Below are 17,825 nucleotides of genomic sequence, written 5' to 3'. Positions count from 1 at the left end.
TGTTGCACCTCTTTGCACTGCTATCACTTTTCTGCATTGTTAACCACAGTTTTGTACATTTTAAACGTGTTTTCTAGCATACACAACACAAGTTCTGTATAATGCTAATCTTTGTGGGCTACTTAGAACATATAGCTCACTACAGAAATTTTGTATTATATGACATGTGTATGACTAAACATACATTTTGACAACAGTTGAAATAAATGGGCTCAGATCCAAGTAGACATCAGTTATAGGAACAGATTATGATGTGAACATTAAGAAGCAAATCTTTTTAACAGTCATATAGTTCCATCTTGTTTATGAATTTATGGTTAGGCAACTGCTCTTCATCCATGCTAAAGGAGTGGGAATCTGCAATCACTTCGCTTGGAGAATATATTGAAACAAACTTGTAAATTAACTCTGAGAATTAGGGATTCTAGTAACTCTGTGTTGGTTCACTAAATCATGTTACTTAAACGATGAACCAATAACACAACTGAGAATATTAGTTAAATCTATCCCAGGTAGCACAGAAATTGATTTTAAAAATATCTACACATTTTAGATGCTAGTTGAATCATCTTAGTAAAACCATATTTGAATCTGGTATACAGAAAACCTTAAGAACTTGATGAAGTCGATGGGTGCAAGGTGTGTGTGTGTGTGTGTGTTTTAAATTGTAGCCGACTCTACTAGAGTCTCGAGGTGCACAAAGAGAGCATCTTATACAAAGAGTTTAGTATAAAACCCCTAAAAAATTTCAATTTATAAATCGTCTTGGTGTATATTTTAATAACAATTCAATACAATTAGTTATCAAAAAGATCGCATAAAAGAATTACAAATACAATGATACGAGCCAGATATTACTACCTCTCTTCTATAATTCATCATTTCTTTAATGAGTTTCCTTATAGGTATACAATAACTAAAAATGTAAGCTACAAAGAGCTTAGTAAGCAACATCGACAACATTACATATAATAACTCCATATATCGATTATATCAGTTTATTCAACAACTCAATAAAACTCCAAAGCGCCTTTCAAACTATTCAGTAAATACTCATTAAATATTACTACATAATTTCCTCAAATATCTGCAATGGTTAATTACACGAAATTAACTAATAATATACAAGTCCCACCTCCCAATATCTTTCAAAGTAACTCCACAATTATCAATAATGTATTTTGCCATGAAGGTTCACTACAACGTCCCCTAATAATATCCACCATAATATTAAATATTTATCAACACCAATGGCATTTTACATCGAATGGATATTGCCTTGAGAGCCATTATAAGGATCATCAATACTCCGATTAATGTCACAAAATAGGCATTATGTAGTACACTATATGTCACCTTACACCTAATGATACTAAATCTCTATTGCACCGTATACATAAATAGTAAATACTACCATAAGACATTGTTTTATGGTATATTTCACCACATTCGATTTATATCATCCAAAGTTACTACATACATAGATACTACCATAACATACCCGTTATATGGTATATTGCATATCTTTGGATTTAACCATCCAAAGTTAATACATATATAGATACTATCACAACACACCTATTATATATACATAGTAATTCTAAGTATATGGATGCAGTGGCAGAGCCAGAGTTAAAGTAAAGGGGTATCCCAAAAAATTTTCAGGTGGCCCAAATTTGTTTCGGGGTACTTGGGTTTCCCTTAGGTAACCTCAAGTGTTGTTATATAAACATGAAGTTGAAGTATCTTTTGATACTTGAATCGATATGGGAATTAAAGCAGATATCAAATTATGCATGAGGATATCAAGTTAATATAATGTACGGAAATGGCTGAATTTACATGTGTATTAAGTCCAATTTCTCCATATCATTTATCTAGTAGAGTAAAGGACTTAACGGATTAAGTCCTTAACGGGTTAAGTAAGAAACACTTAACCTTAATCGTCATTTTATGTGAAACCCTAATTTCACTTGGGGTTTGTGTTGGGCCATCCAAGAATAATCAAATGGACTAGAGTAATTAGTTGGGCTTTAGAGTAAGGCCCATATGAAGGATTGGGCACAATTTGGAAAATTGGGCCATAGTTTGGGCCTAGATGGTTGTATGATATTGGGCCCTTAGAATGAGACATGTTGGACTGGACTGAACAATTGGGCCTTAAGGGAAGTCCATGTAGAGGTTTGGGCCTAATTTGGAAAGTTGGGCCATATGTTAGGCTTTGATCCCTAGTTGACTTTGGGCTTTTGGATTGGGCCTTGGGCTTGGGTAAGCCAATCTAAGGGTAATGTAGTAATCTAGGAATCTATCATCTAGCAGCTGGGGTTGAGTCTGCGGAACTTCAGCAGTGTGGGGTTGTGTCTACAGGACTTCAGTAGTGTGAGGTGAGTTTCCTTCCAGTAGGAACGGGTCTACGACCACAATGCCGACCCGTTTAGTTAGCAGTAGTTTCAGACTACAGTCCGATGCAGTAGTTCAGTATGCTTGGTGTCTTTGTGATACATACATGGTATGAGTTATGTGTTCTGGACTATGGTCCGATGCAGTATGAGGTATATGTGTTTATATTATACTTTATGATTATGTTATGCTATGTTCAGTTAGTTGCGGACCTCCGTCCGATGCAGTAGTTAGAGTGCTTGATGTCTTTGTGATTCAAGCATGTTTTGTGTTATGTATCCCAGACTCTGTTCTGATGCAGTATGCAGTGTATGTATTCATGCTAGTTGATAAGTTACGATATGCTATGTTCAGTCAGTTCCGGACTTCGGTTCGATGCAGAGGGCAAGGCCCTGGTTAGTTCCGGACTTCGGTCCAATGCAGTTTCCGGACTTCGGTCCGATGCAGTTAGTTCCGCACAATTCTGTCTGATGCAGGGGACAAGGTCCCAGTCAGTTCCGGACTTCGGTCCGATGCAGTTAGTTCTGGACTTCGGTCCGACGCAGGGGACAAGGACCCGGTCAGTTCCGGACCTCGGTCTGATGCAGTTTCCGGACTTCGGTCCGATGCAGTGGGCAAGGCCCAGTATGTGCTTTATATGTTATTGTATGGTATGTGGTAGTTTGGGGGAGCTCACTAAGCTTCATGCTTACAGTTTTAGTTTTGGTTTCAGGTACTCAGTTTTCAAAAGAGGAGCTCGGGAAGATTGCAGTGCACACACCATTTGTTCAGCCTGGGGTGTTTATACTCTGATATATTTGACAGTTGTTATGATATTTTGAGATATGTAGTTTATGATTCTTATATGACGTTTGATGAATATGGTTTTATTACCGATTTAAAACGAAATTTTCAGACTGTGTTTTTGGGATGTTTCAGTACCTCTCTTGACGTGCACTTTGATGGTACCTTTCCATCAGTTCTTGCAACATCTCATAAGGCCAGTAGTCCTCGTAAAACCGCTAGAGCGCAGGAGTCATAGTGGTGACCATGATACACGACACCTTTGTTGCGTCCTTCTCATGGGTCTTATACTCAGTTATCAGTTTAGGAGTAGATTTAGTTTCATTGATCTCGTTGAGTTGGTTGTCGAGAATATATTCCTTTTCTTCATAGCGTAATGCCATTCGAATGTTGCGAATCCAGTCATTGAAGTTGGATCCATCAAAGGTGACCCTCGCATAAATGTTCATGAGAGAAAATGAGCTAGATGAGTTGGAGTTTAAGCTAGAAGTGTTGTTTGGTCCAAACATTGAAAAGAAAAAGAACAAAGTTTAAATTAGATAAAGAATCCTTAATATAACACCCAAATGAAATATTAAGGCTCGTACCCAACACAATATTTCACAATTTGGAAGAGGGATGCCGAAATCCAATTGCAAATATTTGAAGGTAGGTAAATGACGATTTACCAATTCCACCACAAAAAACGAAATTAAGAATTAGGTTTTAAATGAAATGAAATTCCTATATTCTTTTGAGATTCATTGAACTGTTCAATGACATGTTTAATCTCGATTATGCCCTTCAAGTTTGTGACTGGGATACCGAGGATCACAAACAAGGTGTGAATAACCATGCAAATTAGCTTGGCACTCTCGAGTCATTTGTCACCTAATCAATGTGTTAGTTAACCACACACGCTCCCTTGATCTATGATAATTCTCGAGCTACCCTTTGCCACCCTTGTTAGTCCAAGTTAGTGTGCCGATTAGCCACACACGCTCCATTAACGACTTGGCATGGTGCAATGTGTAATTTCATAGAATAGCATCATTTTCACATTTTCCTAAATTAACTAAGATTGAGAATTTATAAAAACATTAAGTTACTTTATAATATTCATTATACTTATTAATTTATTAATGAAGAATTAGTTGTCCTATCCTACCCGTTCGGCTAACGACCCTTCACCAATCAAGGAAGCGGTGTGTGAGAGTGGACACCCATTCAACAGCCATTTTATAGGCAGTTTCCTTATACCCCCCCCCCCCCCCCCCCCCCCTTTATAGATCGGCTTCGTGAATGAGGCCTACTAACGGTAAGACTGACTCATCTTATACATATACATAAGTATTAAGCTTTTAATATTATAATAGTATAAGAGTTGTATTTTAAACTTTTAAAACACTAGGGTTTTAGAATATAATATTTCATAATTAAAACCTTTTAATCAAATTTTAAATTCCAAAACTTAAGGACAAGTATTTAAACTTTTCAGAACTTCTAGTTCAAATTTTAAAATAATTAAAATAATCATATAATTTTATCTTTATCAAAATTTGACCTAATCCAATTTTATTTGGTAAGATAAATTCAATCAAATTTTACAAATAATTAATTTATCATATAATCTTAAAATTATCTTAAAATTTGACATTTATCTTTCAATTAGATGAGCATATTCATTACCATATCAGAAAAATCTAATTTAAGCTTGAAATCTGAAAAATCTACCAACAGACGACTCAACTCATCGAGTCAGCCCTGGACTCGTTGAGTTGCCTGAACTCGTCGAGTTCCACATTAGACTCGTTGAGTTCATTTGGCAGAGTCCAGAGTTCGATTGCTTTCAGCTTTGAACAATTAACCATGCCATCAAATATAACCAAAAAACACTTAAGCTCTGATACCACTGATCGATTTTAAGCACTAAAACATTCCTATGGTGTACATGCAACCCTAATGCTTTGGATCTAGGTTTTTCTCAAGTTATACATGCAATAAATTATCTAAAGCCTAAACCCTAATCTAGCATAAAATTTTTGAAATTGATGACTTAAACAAAGTAAGAAGAATACTCTTTCTTGTAGCTTGTTGATCTTGACCTTTAAGAGCTTAGTGCCTCAATTGTTGCACCTCTACTGGAGTCACAAACACCACTAGCAACAAGGAAGAACAAAAGAGAGAAGGGTAGCTCTAGAAGTCGGCTAGGGTTCTCTAAGAAAGCATAGGGCCGATTTCATGAAGCCATGGGGTGTATTTATAGCTAAGCTGCTAGGGTTTCAGGTAAAACCCTAATATGACTGTTTAAGCCTTAAGCAGTCCAGTAAATCCTTCCAGAAGGACTCCTATAGAAGAAATCTATGTGGGCTACACATAGAATTCATCCACCCCCTTCCACAAGGCAACCACAAGCCCAACATGCAACTATTAGATAATTGCATTATCAGTCCCCTTATATTTAATCAGTCTCTTTTGATCACCAAATTAATTTCTGATCAATACTAATTAAATAATATAATTTCTCAATTAATATATTACTCTTATAATATATTAATAAATCATTAATTAACCTCTTTCTCTATAATTCATCCTATCAGTTGCTATGGTGAAGGCAACCCAAAAGGACCATGCTACTATCGAGTCAAGTACATCCCAATTATAGTTATGGGCTTAGACACCTAATCCAACATAAGTTGCATAATCTCAAGAAGATACTCCCAAGAAAGAGAATCATAAGCCTTCTGAAAATCAACCTTGAGCATCATTAATGGATTTCTTTAAGCCTTTCTCCAAGCCACCACCTCATTGAGGAGAAACCGAACATCAAGAATATGTCTTCCTCTAATAAAGGTTGACTACTCCGAACTAACAAGACTATCAATCACATCCCTAACCTATTAGCCAAAATTTTACCAATAATTTTATATTGGCACCAAATGAGACTAATAGGTCTAAAATCCAAGGTTGTTTTCGGGTCTCTAATTTTTGGGATCACAATAAAAAAAGAAGCATTACACCCCTTCGGAATGGAAGAGTGTTGGTAAAAATGGAACACGAAAGCCACCACATCATCTTCTACCAGATTCCAATATCACTTAAGGAAACTAAATGTAAAACCATCACGTCCTTGAGCTTTAGACGAACCACAATCCCAAGCAGCCCTTTTGATTTCCTCATGAGTAAAAGGAGCCTCAATATGATGAACTTGCATAAAATAAAGAGTTCTAAACAAATGGGCTTCATTCTTAGGTCGCCACCCACTCTGCTTTGAGAACATTGACTCAAAATAACTACGAAATTCCTCCTTCACTCGCTTTGGCTCAACCACCCACACCCCATCAATCAACAAACCCCAAATTGTAAGTTGTCGTCGCTTACGATTGAGGATACCATGAAAAAAACTTGAATTCTCATCTTCCTCTATGCTCTACTTGATCTTAGCTTTTTGCACAAGGTTAATATGAGAAAGATGATTCATATTCACCAACTCCTTTAAAAGAGTGATCTGTTGCTCTCTCAAACGAGCCGAACCAACATCATTCATAAGACTCCCATCTAGGGCCTCGATCTTAACTTGTAACTCTTTCCTCTTGGTAGATAGCTGGAGTCGAGAACTAGAATTCCACACCCTCAGATTAGACTTAAGAAGCTGAAGTTTCTTCTTAAAAATAACCCGAGTGTAACATCCCCCTCTAGCACGTATCACAATATTGTCCGCTTTGGGCTCCCGACACGAAAACTTCACAGGGGGTCACCTATCCCTGGATTGCTCTTGCTCGGGCACACTTAACTTTAGAGTTCTTATGGGATCTGCTGCCCTCACAGCTTTAAAACGTGTTGTGACAAGGAAGATATCCACACCCCTTCTAAGGAAATGTTTCGTTCTCCTTCCAAGCCAATCTGGGATCAGGTATAACCCACCTTCACCGCCCATTATAGGGTTCGACTTCCTCATCGAACACATCGACCCGTGCACCATCTCTGATACCATTTGTAACATCCCCCCTAGGAAGTTTTCGTGTAGGGAGCCTAAAGTGGAGAATATTGTGATACGTGTCAGAGGGGGATGTTACACCAAGGGTTCATATCCACCAACCCAACCACCAATTGCAACCAAGAGCCACGTACTATCCCATCAAAATCATCTAATTCAAACCAAGAGTGAAAATTCCGAAAAGGAGTAGGACCGTAATCAACAGGTTGCTCTATCAAAATAATGGGACGATGATCTAGTAAATTCTTTTCCAAAACCAAGCCCGTCATATGAGGAAAATTATGCAATAAACCCTCCGTGATAAGAAATCTATTGAGTTTGCTAAATTTCGAACCCCATCTATCGCTCCAAGTAAATTTCGGCCCTCCTAAAGGAACATCCACCAAATCAGCGTATTCTATAAAATCATTAAAATATCTAGCATTCATCGAATTAAAACGAGACCCCAATCGCTCCAACTCATCCCGAACTTCATTAAAATCGCCCATAAGAATACACTCTCCCAGAAAAGAAACAACCATCTCTAAAATGTTAGCCCACAGATTCCTTTTACAAACAGCCCCTTGGGGCGCATAAATAACAAAAAACATAACATCCAAACCCAACCGCGTCCAAACAGCCTCAACAACAACAAACCAATCACCAATAATCATCTGTTTCTGAGAAATAAAATGCGGGTTCCAAACAGCTAGAATACCACCCGAACCTACACGAGATGGAGAAAAAGCATGCATAAAAGAATCACTCCACCAAAACGACCGAACCGACAATAAATCCATAACTTCCATTTTTGTTTCTTGAATGGCTAGAAAATTTACTTTATGAAGATGACATAAATTTCTAACCCGCCCTCGCTTATCTACATAAACGGCTCCTTGAATGTTTAATGAAAGACAATTCATGGATTATTAATACACATCCCGTGACCTTCAATAATTTCTTTCACCCTTTCAAAACACCCTTCCATAACATAGCCCATTGATTCACCCATGTCCATGGTTTTTTTCAATTCAATTAGAAATGATTGATTATTAAAAGAAGCATCTGAAATATTTTGATTACCACCAAAATTAGAGTGGCATGGATCAGAAAAACCTGGAGGATGTGAAAGATCCTCCTCTGAATCTTGCACTCTCGATAATTTTCCGAAACCCCCTGAAAAACCCAATGGTGCTTCACTATTTTCAGGTCTATGCTGTTTCAGATCATTCACAGGTGTACAGACAGAAATCGGTTCCGAATAGACTTTCGATGGAAGAGGTAGAACAGAAACTACCGTAGGAAAAACAACATTTGTATGTTGTACAAATGCTGATGGCAACGAAGCTTCAAGTTCTGGTGAAGTTGCATTTGGACGAGCAAAATTCTGCTGAACCAATGTAGAATTTTTGACAGCATTTTGCTAAATCGAAACCTGAACAGATGCATCAGGTTCTTCTGCCTCAATATTCCGAAAATGCCCCCTGACAGAATTTTTTTTTTTGGTTTTTCTAATTTCTCAGCAATTAAATCTTCATTTTCCATTTTTCTAACGTTTCATAAACACCAAAAGGGTCATCTGAACATTCATCTTTGTCATGCAGTGAAAAATTACTTTCACCCTCTTCAATTAAAATTTGATCCTTATCTACACCCATTTCATTTTTGCTAAGACCAGATGAGAACGAAGGATTCCAGCCAGGAGCTTCTTTGAACCTTATTGGAAACACCACACCATCCACTCTAATATACATTAACTCCGAAATGATTCCAAAAAAAACTAGTCAAAATACTAACACGATTCTTGTAAATGTCTTCACCTAACCAATCATCAAGATGAACAAATAGTTCCCCATTTGGCCACAATCTTCCTAAATGTCGACTTACTCCAAGCACGTATAGGAACTTCAATATCTACGCATACAATTCGATCCGTAAGAATAAAATTCCTATCTCATGCATGCTTCTCAATGATCCAATGATCAATTGCATCATTTGACATAAAGTTTTTACATGCTTCCTTTGTCTTGAACTCCAACATCACCCACAAACTCCCGACATAGCGAATATGAAAATCATCAAAGCCCTCATCAAAACATGGTATACAGAGGTTAGGCAATTTATGAAGGGAGAATTATATATATACCCTTCTTAAACCTCAAAATATCATATTTGCCCAGCTTATTTTCTTAATATCATATTTATCCTTCATAAACCTTCAAAATATCATATTTGCCCAAATCCTTTTTTATAATGTTTTTAATATTTTATAATCATTTTTTATAACTTAAAATTACTATAATAATTAAAAATTTTAACGATATTATCCTTACGTCTATGATAATGGAATGTAAACTTCTAAATTGTTGGATTGTCGTCCTCTTCACAAACAAAAATATTCATCTTCAACTCTCTCTATAGAATGTATATTTTGATTGTTTAGTTTTTTTTGTTGATAATGTTGTAGATGAAGAATATTTTAGATATTATCATTGATATTTTGATGTTTAAAAGTGCATATACGATATTTTGATATTTAAGAAGGGTATATATGATATTATGATGTTTAAAAAGGACATATATGATATTTTGAAATTTTATGAATGGTAAATATGATATTTAGAAATTTTATGAAGGGTAAATATGATATTTAGAAATTAAGTTGGGTAAATATGATATTTTGATGTTTAAGAAGGGCATATATGAAATTCTCCCATTTATGAAAGTATCTAGCCTTTACCAGACATGCTAGTTTTCTTTTTTCTACAATAAAATCACCAGAAGCGATTTCCATGACATCCACCATATCTTCCGTATCCTTTGCAGCATAATAACTTCCTTTCAACACACTTGCGTAGGACTTTTCATAATTTTCTTGCTTTTCAACTTTGGAGTGAACTTCATGGTTAGCATCATAGGGTTCTTTTTTCTGGTAACACAAAATAGATGAAAAGTTATGCCGGTTTTAAGTTGGGCCTCTTTTGACCCCATTTGTCTTTCTCCTACTTGTCCATAAATGTTTCTCTCTAATCATCTATGTGCTTCACATCATTTCCCCTCGAGAGGATCTCGACCTTGAGTTCTCAGGATAAACAGGTTCTTCTTGTAGGCAGTACTTGTAAAATTTAATCTTTTAGTTAAAATTTTACAAACCCCATAACCTGCCTTCAAATTTCTATTCGATTGTCCGCCATGGATTCAATTATTGAAAAAAAATTAAACCTTGGATTTCATGAAGACTTCCGTTGTCGACTTCTTCAGTCATTTAACAACTTCTAACCTGATCAAAAGTAAGATCAGAGTCGACGATGGGTTGAGGTGGATTAGGGCGGAGAATGACAACTAAAGATGGGGTTTATTGACCGATGACGACAGACGAAATTCAAAGTTGACGGTTGATATAGGTGAAACGCAGGAGGCGATGACTTCTAAATCGAATGTGAGAAGCCGTTGCAATATCTTGTTTAAAGGGGGATTGGGGTGACTGAATTCCAGCAACCAAGCCGCTTCTAATCCTAAATAGAGAACGAAGCAGGAAAGTGGTCCGTTCATAAAAGATATTAAAGCGGTGGCGAGGTGGTGGAGCAGTTACAGACCCAAATCATCAGTTGTGAGAGAAATAGATTGAACACGTGAAGTAAAGAGGCGATGGATTCGTGGATGGGTTAACCTCGTTGGAATCCAAAAACCGAGCCAGCCAAATTTTGAAGAGTACCCAACTCGGGTACCTATCATACGCATACATCATGTGCTTTTATTATATATATAATTATCTCGAGAAGACAACCCATTATTTTAGTATCTATGGAACATTCATAATTTCTCTTTTTAATATTTAGTTCTAAACCTAAATTTATTTCTTGTTATTCAATGTTAAAACAATTTAATTCCATAGCTTTTTTCAACATAAATAGTTTATGTGAAAAAAATAAATACAAAATCAATTGTTTTTCCAATTATATTTATTTACTTATTTATTTATTTTGCTTTACTTTTTCAATTGAAAATGAAAAAGGAATACATGAGTAAAAAGACATTTACAGAAAGACATTTACAAAAAGACGTTTACCAAAACAATAGACGACTTTATCTCTATAAACAAGGGTTTCGAATCGTCCATTTCCATCCACTCATTACACCTTCATCCTATCTTTCATAGTTTCATACATTTCAAGTGCTCCCGGCCTACGTCTTCACAATAGCAATGGCTGGAATCATTTCTGCCCTGTACTCTTTGTTCTGTGACAAGCTGGCCTCCGAAGCCTTCAGGCAGTTTGCTCGTTTCAAGAAAATCGATGACGATGACGTGGAAAAATTAAAGATGTCATTAATCAAGATCAAAGATCTGCTTAATGATGCTTCTCAGAAGGAAATACGTCAGGAAGCTGTTAAAGAATGGCTGAATAGTCTCCAACATTTGGCTTACGACATAGACGATCTACTTGACGAATTGTCAACAGAAGCTATGCATCGTGAGTTCACAGAGGAATCTGGAACCTCAAGCAAGGTAAGAAAGCTGTTACCAAGTGCTAGGATGCATGACAAGTTTGAAAATATCACCATCAAGTTACAAGAACTGTTTGAGGAAAAATATAAGCTTGGCTTAAGTGTGATAGGTGAAAGCCCAAAACATAGAAATAGAAGGTTAGAGACCTCTTTGGTAGATCCATCTAGTATTGTTGGGCGCAAAGATGATAAGGAAGCGTTGCTTCTCAAGCTATATGAACCATGTGATAGAAACGTTAGCATCGTGCCAATAGTTGGTATGGGTGGGGTAGGTAAGACCACTCTCGCTAGACTTTTGTATGATGAGATGCAAGGGAAGGATCGTTTTGAACTCATGGCGTGGGTCTGTGTTTCTGATGAGTTTGATATTTTCAATATAAGCAGTATTATTTTTCAATCAATAGGTGGGGGAAACCAAGTATTTAAGGATTTAAATCTGCTGCAAGTAGCTTTAAGAGAGAAGATCTCAAATAAGCGATTTCTGCTTGTTTTAGATGATGTGTGGAGTGAAAGCTATACGGATTGGGAAATCCTAGCAGGGCCATTTCTTGCAGGGGCACCCGGAAGTAAAGTTATCATGACAACCAGGAAGATGTCGTTGTTAACCCAACTTGGTAACAATGAACCTTATCATTTGCCTATTCTATCAGATGAAAGTGCTTTATCCTTATTTTGTCAGCATGCATTGGGAGAAAAAAACTTTGATTCACATCCGCTACTTAAACCACATGGTGAAGGTATTGTTAGAAAATGTAATGGGTTGCCGTTGGCTTTGAAAGCACTTGGAAGGTTATTAAGGACAAAAATAGATGAGGAAGACTGGAAAGAAGTGCTGAATAGTGAGATATGGAGTCTAGAAAAGGGAGATGGGATTGTTCCGGCTCTCAAATTAAGCTACCATGATCTCTCTCCATGTTTGAAGCAGTTGTTTGCATACTGCTCCTTGTTCCCCAAGGACTTTGAGTTTGACAAGGAGAAGTTGATTTTGTTGTGGATGGCAGAAGGTTTTTTGCAATCAACGACAAACAAGACAATGGAACGCTTGGGTCTCGAGTATTTTAATGCGTTGTGGTCAAGGTCATTTTTTCAACCTGCACCAAATGACAGATCGTTGTTTGTGATGCATGATCTCATGAGTGACTTGGCCACATCTGTTGCTGGGGAGTTTTTTTCAAGGGTAGACATTGGGACGGAGAAAGAACATAGGAATGAATCATTCGAAAAGTACCGCCATCTGTCATTTGTTCGTGAGGAATACATGGTTTCCGGAAGGTTCGAGCCACTCAAAGGAGCTAAAAGTTTGAGAACGTTGATAGCGGTATCTGTTGGGGTGATAGACAGTTGGCAAAGATTCTACTTATCAAACAAGGTCCTGGAGAACTTACTTCAGGAGTTACCATTGTTAAGGGTCCTAAGTTTGAGTAATCTTAGCATAAGCGAGGTACCCGAATTCATTGGCAGTCTAAAGCACTTGCGGTATCTGAATTTATCTCGAACTGATATCAAGCTTTTACCAGAAAATGTCTGCAATCTTTATAATCTCCAGACATTGATCCTTTTTGGCTGTAAAAGTTTAATTAACTTGCCCAACAGCTTCTTAAAGCTTAAAAATTTGAGGCATTTGGACATTAGGGATACTCCAGGTTTGAAGAAGATGCCCTTAGGGATTGGTGAGTTGAAAGGCCTACAAACTCTCTCCAAGATCATAATTGGAGGTGAAAACGGATTTGCAATAACCGAGCTTAAGAACTTGCAAAATCTCCATGGGAAAATTTCCATTTGGGGGCTGGGCAATGTACAAAATGCAATGGAGGCATGCGATGCACACTTAACACAAAAAAGGCTTAGTGAGTTGGAGTTGGATTGGGGTTATGGATTATTGCAAAAGAGGCTTAGGTTGTGTCATAGTGATACCGGGTTAAACGTTTTTCGAAAGGAGACACATGATAAGGAGGTCCTTACAGAGTTGAAGCCTCAAACCGATAGTTTGAAGAAGCTTGAAATTGTGTCATATGCAGGTATAAAGTTTCCAAATTGGGTTGGAGATCCTTCGTTTCTTGGGTTGACTCACGTGTCGATATATGGGTGTGAAGAATGTACATCTCTACCAGAACTTGGGCAACTACCATCACTTAAGGACTTGTATATTGGGAAGATGAGTAACGTGAAAATTGTAGGTTGGGAGTTGCTTGGAACAGGTGTTGCATTCCTTTCCCTTGAAATTCTAGCTTTTGATAGTATGCCATCATGGGAGGTATGGTCAACCAATAACAATGGGGTTGTAGATGCAGCAGTGTTTCCATGCCTTAAAAAGCTTCTTATTTTATTTTGTCCTAATCTGGTTGAAGTCTCACTTGAAAAACTACCTTTACTCAGAGTTATGACAGTAAAAGGATGTGGTCATGGTGTGTTGACAAGCCTGGTTCATGTCGCTTCATCAGTCACCAAGTTGATATTACATGATATTTCAGGTCTTACTCATGAGGTGTGGGGAGGTGTTATGAAGTATCTTGGGGAAGTTGAAGAAGTAACGATAGAAAGGTGTAGTGAAATAAGATACTTGTGGGAATCTGAAGCAGAGGCAGGTAAGCTTCTTGCGAATTTAAGGAGGTTGGAGGTACGTTATTGTTCAAATTTGGTGAGTTTAGGAGAGAAAGAGGAGGATAATTGTGGGAGCAACCTAACATCTCTTAGGTTGTTGTGGGTATATGGTTGTGCCAGCTTACAGCATTGCAGCTGTCCAGATAGTCTTCAGTCATTGTTTATTTTTACCTGTGATTCAATTACATCTGTGTCTTTCCCAACAGGAGGAGGGCAGAAGCTCAAGTCAGTTTTCATCGGGGACTGCAAGAAACTTAAATCGATGAATGAATTGAAGTACTTCATCCAACTGACAGCATTCGTAATAGAAGAGTGTCCAAGTCTAGAGTCATTTCCATTTCCTGACCATGAGTTGCCGAATCTTGCCTTGTTAACACATTTGAAAATAAAAAACTGTACAAGTATGGATGCTTCCTTTCCTGGTGGGCTTTGGCCTCCAAAACTGTGTTACCTTACCATAGGAGGGTTGAAGAAGCCCATGTCAGAGTGGGGCCCACAGAGTTTTCCAACCTCACTTGGTTACCTACATCTATATGGCGGACCATATGAAGATGTGACTGATTTTAGTCGGTTGTCCGGTCTTTTTCCTTCATCTCTTACTTCTCTTTGGATAGAAAGATTTGAGAAATTGGAATCAGTTTCAACGGGACTCCAACACCTCACCTCCCTCCAGCATCTCAGCATTGACAAGTGCCCAAAGATGATGGATCTACCAGAAAAGTTGTTGCCTTCGCTTGTGAGTTTGAAAATTTTTGAATGCCCAAATCTGAAAACAAAGATTAATATAGGAGGCTCGTATTGGCCAGTCGTCTCTCTAATCCCCTGCCTCTGGGGATGACTTTATGTTAATTTGAAGGTGCGTCCTTCTCTATGTATTTTAACTTCTTTTTGTTTCATAATGTGTAAATTAAATAACTTTCAGTCAAACAAAAAATTTAAATATTATCACCTTAATCCAAGCATATTTTACAATAAAAGTTCTATTTGGGACTCAATACTTTTTTGTTAACGTGGTATGCTTACTGATTTAATATGACTAGGGTTGTCAACATGGAAGTGTCACAATGGACTGCAAAATGAATTAAATTGGTTAACAAGTCAAATACTTTGAAATTAAAAAATCATTCCATTCGGATATCCAAAATAAATGGTGAACTAGGGTTGGTGTGTAGACTTGTTGTCTGTTAAAATTACACAACTTCCATTTGGAATGACGATGATAATAATAATATCTTTAAACGGAATTAATACTAATTAAACCCATTAAGGTTTAGTGGATGGAATTCTCATCTAGTAGGATTGATTTTGACACAGCTAAATATTATTGTATATCTGTGAAATTATTGTGAACAGAAATGCTATTTATCTTTCACTTCCATATATTTATTTGTTGCATAGTTTTTCCTTTAAAACCATATTTGGTATTTCTTTTTAGCTTATTTCTTTGGGGGGGACCATGAGATGTGTTTTATTGTTTATGACTCATTGAGTCATTGTTCAATTCTCTGTTCTTTTGTTATTTGGTAAAATATTTGCTAAATTGTGCTTGTATAATTACTTGACATAATGTATCCATTAGTCATTTCAGAATGAACAACTTCTGTTGATTTCATTTTTACATGTTCTGAATTTGTGAAAATCTTATTTAGATGTAGAGGTGAAATACCACTTGCTATTAGTTACTTGGAATTAGTTACTGAGGCTTGTATGTGAGATGAGAAACATATTTTGACACCTGTCAAGTTGAACAATGATAATGGAAAACTAGTCCAACTATCCTTTTGAGAACTAAATCTCAATTAGGTACAAAATTGCTCACTGATTTCAATTGCTCATGTAGTTGCTTAATCTTTTCACATTATATATTGACATTCTTGTTCCTTGTTTGAATGTCTTTAATTTGTTTTTTTTTTTTTTAAATGTATCTTTGCAAAGGCTTTCTGTAAGTATAAAATTTTGAGTAGTTTCCATAACTCTATGACACTAGGAGCAATCGATTGATGAAGGGGTGCATTAATACAATAATGAAAGTAATTATTCATTTCAGCCAATTTTGAAATGTGTGGGGGTTATCATAATTGTCCATGGTTTTCAAAATAGTTGCACTTTGATGCTCCCACCAAATATTTTTCACCATTCTGTTGGTTGTGGCTGAATAATATTTGTAGTGATAGAATCTTTAATCACTGCTTCAATTATTAGACTTTACAGTACAAAGTAGAAACAGTTACAATTGCAGGAAAACAAATACATGAATTTCATCTTCACTTTACTGATTACAACTGGATCTAACATAGGAATGATATCTTGATTACACTATACTGTCTTAAGTTACAACTTATTTTATACAATACTAATATACTATATAACTTACATGAACTGTTTCTAAATTCTGATAACAGAAAAACAGCAGAAGAAACAAGGGAAAAACTGTTGTTTGTGATGATTAAGGTTACAAAAGCGAGATCTCTGTGTTGGTGATGAAACAGTTGCTTCAGCAGGATTGTGAAGAAAGGCGAATCTGGTTTCTGTTTTTTTTTTTGGAATATGAAGATATTTAAGAATGTGAAGAGAGGGTCAAATAGCACTACTGAAGAAGCATGTACAGTCGATCAATGTATTTTAAGTTCAGTTCATAGATCAGCATGTAAAAACTTGTTTCATGTTATCTAACTCCGGTTGAGTGTTATTTGCATGATTTTTTTTCCCTATTCCTCTTCATTATAGATTTTTGTTACAATTTCACATCTCAGCATAGAAATGTGAGTGCAAAATTGGCATTATTCATTTTACCTTCCCAAGTGATGCATTGATTTGTGCATATGCTTCTTCGCAAGTATATCCAGCCATTTGTAGTGCAGGTTTAGTGTGGATGCATGGTTCTTATTTCTCTTTATCCGACTCTTGTTTTAACTTTTATGTTATAAATTTGATAAAATTATAAACTCTTATTGTGGTTGTCAAAATTATGTGGTTTTTGTCCAAAAAAATTTGGTGCAAAAGTCGTCAAAGTTTGGATTCTTTTTGTGGTTTTGGTCCTAATTGTTATCTTTTTTTTTTTCATGGTTTTGGTCCATACCATACTTGAAATGACAAATATGTCTTTAATTGATTCCTTTTTTTTAATTAATTTCTTATTATTTTAATTAAAAAAAAAAAACAGCCACCCTCTTAAGTCAACACCCCACCCCATGTATGGTTTGCAAAATGAAAATGGTAACGACGATTTTAGGGTTAGGTGTATGATGGTTTCTAAGCAACATCTAGTGATTTACGACGTAAGAATCAATCGTTGCCACTCTTTCCTTGATACAACTCTGCAGATCGATGACCGTAAAGAACAGATCAGTGACGTCTGATGGTTTCCCTCAAATGTAGTCAAGTCAGAAACACCAAAAGCTAACAAGGAGAAACCTTAAATTAGGGTTTATATGAAATCCAGTAAGTCTAGGCGAGGAGTTATGAATTTCGTATATAAGAGAGAAGGGGAGCATATGGATGATTATGAGATGGAAAAACAACCAATAGGGGTATAGGCTGCAAATAACCAAGGGTTTTAAACTCTTACAATCTATCTTAT

General features: G+C 36.5%; 2 protein-coding genes across 2 annotated transcripts; one reads left to right on the top strand and one right to left on the bottom strand.

Annotated features, from left to right (window-relative positions):
• Positions 1-7,221: 7,221 nt before the first annotated feature.
• On the bottom strand, positions 7,222-7,947 carry LOC111918841 (uncharacterized). The gene has a single exon (XM_023914457.1). The coding sequence runs from the start codon at positions 7,945-7,947 to the stop codon at positions 7,222-7,224; it is 726 nt and encodes a 241-aa protein (XP_023770225.1).
• Positions 7,948-11,231: 3,284 nt separating this feature from the next.
• LOC111918833 (putative disease resistance protein At3g14460) lies at positions 11,232-15,101 on the top strand. Its single transcript, XM_023914452.3, has one exon. It carries the CDS (start codon positions 11,343-11,345, stop codon positions 15,081-15,083), a length of 3,741 nt encoding a protein of 1,246 aa, XP_023770220.1. The 5' UTR covers positions 11,232-11,342; the 3' UTR covers positions 15,084-15,101.
• Positions 15,102-17,825: the final 2,724 nt, after the last annotated feature.

Source organism: Lactuca sativa, chromosome 3 (genome assembly GCF_002870075.4).
Source record: "Lactuca sativa cultivar Salinas chromosome 3, Lsat_Salinas_v11, whole genome shotgun sequence".
In the NCBI taxonomy this organism is placed as follows: Eukaryota; Viridiplantae; Streptophyta; class Magnoliopsida; order Asterales; family Asteraceae; genus Lactuca; species Lactuca sativa.
This window is presented reverse-complemented; position numbering and strand designations above follow the sequence as displayed.